At 45.1% G+C, this 8116-nt stretch overlaps 2 protein-coding genes across 2 annotated transcripts; both read left to right on the top strand.

Annotated features, from left to right (window-relative positions):
* Positions 1–556: 556 nt before the first annotated feature.
* On the top strand, positions 557–865 carry BBBOND_0003010 (hypothetical protein, conserved; the record flags this gene model as incomplete). Its single annotated transcript, XM_012915136.1, has 1 exon — positions 557–865. One exon carries the CDS (start codon positions 557–559, stop codon positions 863–865), a length of 309 nt encoding a protein of 102 aa, XP_012770590.1.
* A 722-nt stretch (positions 866–1587) lies between these two features.
* On the top strand, positions 1588–7112 carry BBBOND_0003000 (hypothetical protein, conserved; the record flags this gene model as incomplete). Its single annotated transcript, XM_012915135.1, is given in 2 exon segments — positions 1588–1634; positions 1640–7112. Coding segments are annotated over 2 exon segments (5520 nt in total).
* Between the last annotated feature and the right edge of the window lie 1004 nt (positions 7113–8116).

The raw sequence follows: 8116 nt of genomic DNA, 5'->3' as shown, positions 1-8116 counted from the left end.
TATAACTGTTGCGGATTATGTGGAGCATATTACATGGTACGTACTAAAGACGGGAGTAATTACAATTGCAAACCTTCGCCATGTAGCGTCAAATGTAAAGGCAAGGAGACGACATGTCAATGTGATTGTACATGTTGTGAAAAGAAACGTGAAAGTGAACAACATACTGTCTCCTCCCAGTCTCTCCCCGGTCCTTCCTCCGGTGATCTGCCCGAAACCAGTGCACTACGTCATACCAGCAGTCACGATGACTCATCCGACGAGCTTAATGTAGATACCTCCACACTTTCCCCCCCTCCCTACTTCACCATCGCCGCCGCCATCGTTGCCATCATCGTCGCCATAATCCTGCTCGACCTGTGCATCTTCCGCTTCCCGGTGGGCCGCAACATCCGCGATTTCCTCGTCCGCAAGATACCCTTCTGCATCGCCTTTTACAGCTAAACTCAACGATTTCGTAGCGCAAACATCGTCAATCCAAATCCCACTGACCACCTAACTGGCAACTGACATCTAATGTCTAGACAGAGTAATGATTGCGTTGATGACCAATCACATGAGCAGTGAGGTGACCAAGGTGCTGACCAATGCCATGAACAACGTGTTGACCAATGTGCTGACCAGAGTGGTGACCAATGTGCTGACCAATGTGCTGACCAATGCCATGAACAACGTGTTGACCAAAGTGCTGACCAATGCCATGAACAACGTGTTGACCAATGTGCTGACCAGAGTGGTGACCAATGTGCTGACCAATGTGCTGACCAATGCCATGAACAACGTGTTGACCAAAGTGCTGACCAACGTGATGACCAACGTGGTGACCAAAGTGCTGACCAACGTGGTGACCAAAGTGGTGACCTAAGTGCTGACCAATGCCATGACCTAAGTGCTGACCAAGTTGATGGTCACGGCAGCGATGACATGGTTACGGCAGCGATGACATGGTTACGGCAGCGATGACATGGTCACGGCAGCGATGACATGGTCACGGCAGCGATGACATGGTCACGGCAGCGATGATATGGTCACGGCAGCTATGACATGGTTACGGCAGCGATGACAGTTACGGCAGCGATGACATGGTCACGGCAGCGATGACAGTGTTGACCAAGCACCTGACCTAAGTGATGTTTATTACCCACTCTACATCGCCCCTTTATCCACTCCACATCGCTCCCTAACCCACTCTACATCGCTCCCTAATCCACTCTACATCGCCCCCTAATCCACTCTACATCGCCCCTTTATCCACTCTACATCGCCCCTTTACCCACTCTACATCGCCCCTTTATCCACTCTACATCGCTCCTTTATCCACTCTACATCGCTCCTTAACCCACTCTACATCGCCCCTTATCCACTTTACATCGCTCGAATCACCTCGCCATAATACCGCTATTACCTCTATAAACCATCCTAATAACTTGTGCCTTGTCACCCTTCACTTCCCTTCCTCCACCTCTTGCCACTGCCAAGTCCCATCATGTTCATCCTAACTCCAAATCCTTCGAATTACTTCGCCATATTAACGCTATGACCTCCATTAATTATGACCATAACTTGTTACTTCCCACTCCCGTCGTTATGACGATGCTACTAGAAGAGCCTTGCAGGACATTGACTCCAAGCTTGTTAGCCTTGGTCACCTTGCTGGTCAACTTGGCGCTTTTGTTGGTGAGAGTGAGAGTGTTAAGAAAGCTGTCAAGAATGCTATTATCGCTGTTTTCGACATTTATCCGCACCTTAAAAATGACCTAAATGATGTTTACAATTCTCATGTTACTACCCTTTCTGTGTCTGACAACTCTGCTGACCAGGCTGGTGACACCGCGAAAATTAGTGAGCTTAATAAGCAAGTAAAGAAAGAAATTACTGAAACTGAACAGCGTATTAAGAGCCTTAATAACCATCTTAATAATCTTCCTTCTTCCCCCTCTCCCTCTGCTGAGCTAGCCAAATTGCAGTCCAAGTTGGACGCTTTGAGGAAAGTGAATGAGCTTTGTGGATTTTATGTAAATGTTAGTAAGCCTTCAAATGAGCCTAAAAACCTCTTAGATAATTTATGTTCCGGCCTTCAGACTTTCCTCGGCTTCAACAAAGAGTCCAAAGGCTACGACGGCAGTGGCATTGTGTACTCTGACTTGGATAGGCTGTGTGACGGGGTGATGGCGTTTTTGAGTGGTGTGCTTGGTGCGGTGAAAGATGATGAAGCAGTTAAAACGTACGATAATATGATGAGTAATAAGCTTGAAAAGGTACTAGAAGAGGTAAATAAAAAAATTGGCTCCGGGCGTGAAGGGCTTGCGGTGTCTGTCGCCGCGGTGAAGGAGTGGTTGGAGGGGTATGGGAATAAAGTAGATGAAAAAACAAATAATGTCATTACGAACTTAAAAACACTTAGAACTAACATAAATTTTAATATTAGTGAGCTTAGTAAATTAGATAATTTTGATATAGCTTGGCCCGTGTGGAGGGACACTGTGATCGGTAAGCTGAACGAAACGTTGCAGAATGCCACGTTGGCTATTGAGAAACTTGATAAACCATTGCAGGTTAAAATCCGAAACGAGTTCGATGAGATTACGTTACGCATTCATGAATTGGATAGGGGTGCAAAGAGCGATGAGAAGGAAATTGAGATGCTAGGAAGAAATGTTGAAACGCATCTTGAGGAGCTTTATAGAGACGTGGAACATAAGGCTTTTGAACTCGAAAGAAAGTGTATTCTGGGTATACAAAAATCGTTTAATGAGGATATTCAGGCGCCTATAAATATCGTTAGTGCGACATTGGAGGAGGTACGTAAAAAACTAAGTAGATGGGGGGAAAAGGCGCAGTTAATTGTAACGGCGGCAAGATACAAGGCGGAGCAAATATTAACAAAAATAGACAAGAATAAACATTCAAGCACGGAACATCAAAACGTCGTGTCGGCTGCAAATGCCTTGCACAAGAAAGCCGGTATACTTCTGAAGGCCATAGAGGATACTAGGAAGAAGGCAGCAGACGAAGTTACCGGAGCTCTCTCGGAAGTCGTGAAAACAAACAATGCTCTACGGTATGAGTTGAATGGAGTGAAAGAAAAAATTATGGAGAAAGTTAGAGATTATGTTAATCGGCAGTTGAAGGGGGTTGACCAACTTGATAAATTGGATAAGAAAGTGAAAGAGGGATTGGTGTCGCTGCAAAGCCATATTTTAGGTGATTTGAATACTTATTTTGAAGGTTTGGGGGAAACTATCATTACCGCTGCCACTTATGCAACAGATCCGTGGGGATCGGTGCCCAGGAAAGGGCTTCAGGCACTGGGTGATCAGCTCCGAGATACTGGACTAGGCACGTTACCAGATGTGCTCACTAAACTCGCCACTGAAAAAACGAATTCTGCTACCAAACTTTTTTCTAGTACTATAGAAAATTTACTAATGCATATTAAAGAAGCGTCGAACGGGCAATTTTCAGGTGGTGGCACCCTTACTAATCCCACATTCAAGGAGCTCACAGAAGCCATTACTAGCGGGTTAGAAGGAGCTATTAAAACCGAGGTCGCTAAGCACATTGGTGACGATGAGCTTGCGATTTCTCCAAAAATTGGCACCACTCTCATGAAGGAATTTGACGGGGGCGACAAGAAAGTCAAAACGTTGCTTGAAAGCGGTATAGAGGGTATGGTTACGGGAATTTTGGAAGAAAAGATTGGAAAGGGTGAAGATACGGATGACGGTAAAGTCACCATTACTAAAGCCAATTTCAGCAGCTATTACGATTGCATTAAACAAGATGGATTTACCGCCAAAACAATTCTATCCGGCAGTGCGAGTGAAGGAACATTGCCAGATAAGATTGGCAATATTAAGAGAATTGTGATTGCGGCATTATCTGTTAATGAAGGCACTAAACCCATAGACAGCACTGCTCTCAAGTCAGCCCTTGCAGCGTTCAATAGTAAGTTTGAAATTTTCACCGATACTATAAAGAAATGTGTTGTAAATGAACAGAGTATGCATGATATAGAGAAGAAAGGCGTTAAGGGTTTGCTCACCGATCTTAAGACCATGCTAACGGAAGATAGCGTTCAAAATCTTAATTATGATATTCAGTACGGCTTGACTAAACTTCAGAAAGATATAGACGGTATTCTCGGCACAAATGGCCGGGTCAACTCTGCGAACCTTGGAAAAATAATTGCCGCAGGCACTGAATTTCACGCGAAAAAAATTGACAAGCATCTCGCAGATTGCTTCTCCGACATTGCTGCATTTCTTGAAACGCGATGTGATTCTAAAATAAACTCAATAAAACATGAAGCTCTATATCGCCATCGCGATGCTACCAAACAGCAGTTGGAAATTTTGAATAGAGGTGTTAGGGACAGGGTTGACGATATCAAAAGTATTATTGACACTGATGTAAAAACCGGCGTTAAAGGTCTCATGAGATGGATGGGAGGAGAGTTGGATGCGTCTGGAGCTAAAAGTTCAACAAATAAGCTTGACGATCTAAAAACCACTGTAATGTCATCGGACAATATTTACGAAAAATTCAAAAAATTATCGGAATCATTTAGATATTACTTTGGTCTTATCTACAGGCATATTAAATATGAAGTCAACGACCCAGCCAAACAGCTAACCAAAATCAAAGATGCCTTCGACAAATTACTTAATCATTTAAGTGCCTCAAATAACTCTAAAAAGTATAATTATGATAATAAGTTTGTTAATTTACTCACCACCCTCTCCTCCTCCCTCACCGCTCTCCACCCCGCCCACTTCGCCAACCCCCGGCACCCGGAGCTGCTCGATGCGGTCAAAAAGGGGCTGCAGGGGTTTGTCGAGCAGATGGAGCGGGTGTATGTGAACGGGTATGATGGGTCAGAAAACGTTACATTTTTCGGTTTTAACACAAAACTGATGACAGATGATGGAAAAAATTGTGCTAAGATATTTTTTACAATTCTGGAGAGGTTGTATAGAGATATGGACAAGTTGAGAGAAACGTGTAGGACTAACTCCAACAAAAGTCAAATTTGTTTGTATGACTGGGATAACAATAAGAAAACAAGGAACGATAACCCTCTAGGAAACTGGTTACAGCGTCGCGGTTATGTATTGTCTGCTGATAAAGACACGCAAAATGGTGAGTTAGACAGACGTCATAATGGTGAAAAAATAATTCAACTAATTACGAAAAATGGCACGCATCTGCAAAATATGAACGCAATTTTCGAAGTTGCAAATAAATCAAACGGTCAGCTTTTTGATCTCCGTGGCCATCTCCACAAATACTATGAAGTCTGCCATCGTAAATATATCGAGAAGCCAAAGGTGCCGTCAAACATCTATCAGATGTTGCAATGGCTGTCCGGGCTTTGGTACAATCCGTCACGTGATCCACTTCGCAAATACTTTAGGACATTGTTCCCTACGCCTGATGAATATAAAGGTACATCGCATGATAAAATTCCCACCGACAAATTGATACTATCGGCGACGTCAACGATCAAAGCTCAGGATTTGGCGACGCACATGTTGGCACCTCTTTGTTTCTACTCTGAGAAAATGCTGATCACTATCCTCGGTCACGGCCACTCGGGTGGCCGTTATGCTGTTGACTTCAACACTAATGCAGATAATCTGCTGTATCCTAACAAAGACAGTGCGTGCTTCGATATGCTTGTTGATATATTGAATAGAGTCTATCACCAACTGCATTTCCTATTGGCGCAATGCCACAGCGGACCTAAGAGCGGTGGGTGGCGTGATTGCTATTATGGCAACGGAGTTGCTGGATCGGATTGGCAGTGTAATGACAAGCAATGCCCCAATGAAAGAGGTGAGCAAAAGCACAACCAAAACTGTGACCAAAAGTGTAACCAAACAGCTAACTGCGGAATAAAATCGCCACTTCAATCATTCCTTGAGGATGGTCTGGTAGGCTTTCTACCGCATCGACTAACCAACGTTGGATGCGGAGTTAAATGTTCGGTGACAAATCATAGAGGCCTTCCGTGTAAGACGCCAATGGGATTTGCAGACATTGGTATTGCAGCCTCACATATAAAAACAGGCGAATATATGAAAAAAGCTCTCTATAGTTTTTGCGGTCCTGATTCTTACCTTCGTAAAATTTGCGGCGCCATAAACTGTCTCCTCCGACAGCCACCGCAGACGCTTGGCGATATGTTCAGTTTCTTCCAGGGTTACCTGTCAAACTGGAACGGCGGCGGTAAAAAGCATAAACAAGAGGCATTTGAAAGCGCTGTTAAAGAAGCTAACTTCAATAATGCCGGAACAAAATTGAATGTCACTTCCATACAGCTATCGAGTAACCATAAGAGTCATACTGCCGGTGAATATGAGCATCCTACTGGTGATCTGTTTAGTCTGCTGGAATGCAAAGCAAAATCAGCATCGAAACCGAATGTTCCCTGTGGCGCGTATTTGCAGTCAATCAGTTACGATGTGCGTGTGGTTTATTCTAAGGAATATGCCGGCCATTATTTGTCGTGGGTTGTCTACATATCGGAGACGTTTTGGGATTTGCTCAAACAGTTGTATGAACAGTGCTGCCGTAACTGCAATAAAGTAGGGTCACGATGTCATGACAGAAGTTGTGTCAATGATTGTCAAGTAAACAAATATTATGCTTCTCCGAAACCCGAATACATCGATAACATTAGGCATGAATATGCTTGCGGTTCCATTATTAATTGCCGCGCTACCCATGCAGCTATATATGCATTGGGGTTCACTTTTGGTAGCCCACATGAACTGAGCGGTGAAAAAGAGAGGAAAACAAAACGCACGTGCCAAGATCTCTGCACCGCGCTGAAACACATATGCTCCGACGGTTCTGTGCTCGCACGACTTGTCCATGAATATATTCCCAAATTCCTGTGGGAAATCAGGGAGAAATTCTTCTGGACCACTGTCGCACTCTGGCTCCTCTCTCTCTTGTACCTCATCCACATCATGGTCATCCGCCTCGATCTCCTCCACATCAAATCGCATTTGCACTCACCATCATCGCATCGCATCGCTGCTCAATCACTACTTGCCGCGGCACGTGTTAACAAGCTTAACAGGGTGTTTTATCTACAACCATAATCGTACTCACGTGTTTACTGTCTACACTCACCTAGCATACCACCTACTCACCTAACTTATGAATTGTGATTTAATCTGTTGTGTCACTCATTTATCGTTGTATGTGATTGTGTAATAGTTAACTAAAGTGCTGACCAAAGTGCTGCCCAATGCCATGACCAAGGTGCTGACCAAGCAGCTGACCTAAGTGCTGACCAAGGTGCTGACCAATGCCATGACCAAAGTGCTGACCAAGGTGCTGACCTAGGCGCTGACCAACGTGTTGACCAAAGTGGTGACCTATGTGCTGACCAAGGTGCTGATCAATGCCATGATCAACGTGCTGACCAACGTGTTGACCAATGCCATGACCAAAGTGGTGACCTAAGTGCTGACCAAAGTGGTGACCAAAGTGCTGACCAATGCCATGACCAATGCCATGACCAGAGTGGTGACCAAGTTGATGGTCACGGCAGCGATGACATGGTCACAGCAGCGATGACATGGTCACAGCAGCGATGACATGGTCACGGCAGCGATGTCATGGACACGGCAGCGATGACATGGACACGGCAGCGATGACATGGTCACGGCAGCGATGACATGGTCACGGCAGCGATGACATGGTTACGGCAGCGATGACATGGTTACGGCAGCGGTGACATGGTTACGGCAGCGATGACATGGTGACCAAAGTGGTGATTATTATCCACTCCTTACCGCTCCCTAACCCACCCTTCATCGCCCCTTTACCCACTCTACATCGCCCCTTATCCACTCTACATCGCTCCTTAATCCACTCCACATCGCCGCTTTATCCACTCCACATCGCTCCCTAACCCACTCTACATCGCCCCTTTATCCACTCTACATCGCTCCCTAACCCACTCTACATCGCTCCCTAACCCACTCTACATCGCTCCCTAACCCACTCTACATCGCTCCTTAATCCACTCTACATCGCCCCTTATCCACTCTACATCGCTCCCTAACCCACTCTACATCGCTCCTTAATCCACTCTACA

The sequence above is a fragment of the Babesia bigemina genome, scaffold Bbigscaff_70474 (genome assembly GCF_000981445.1).
Source record: "Babesia bigemina genome assembly Bbig001, scaffold Bbigscaff_70474".
Lineage (NCBI taxonomy): Eukaryota > Apicomplexa > Aconoidasida > Piroplasmida > Babesiidae > Babesia > Babesia bigemina.
Note: the sequence above shows the minus strand (reverse complement) of the source record. Positions and strands in the feature narration are given on the sequence as shown.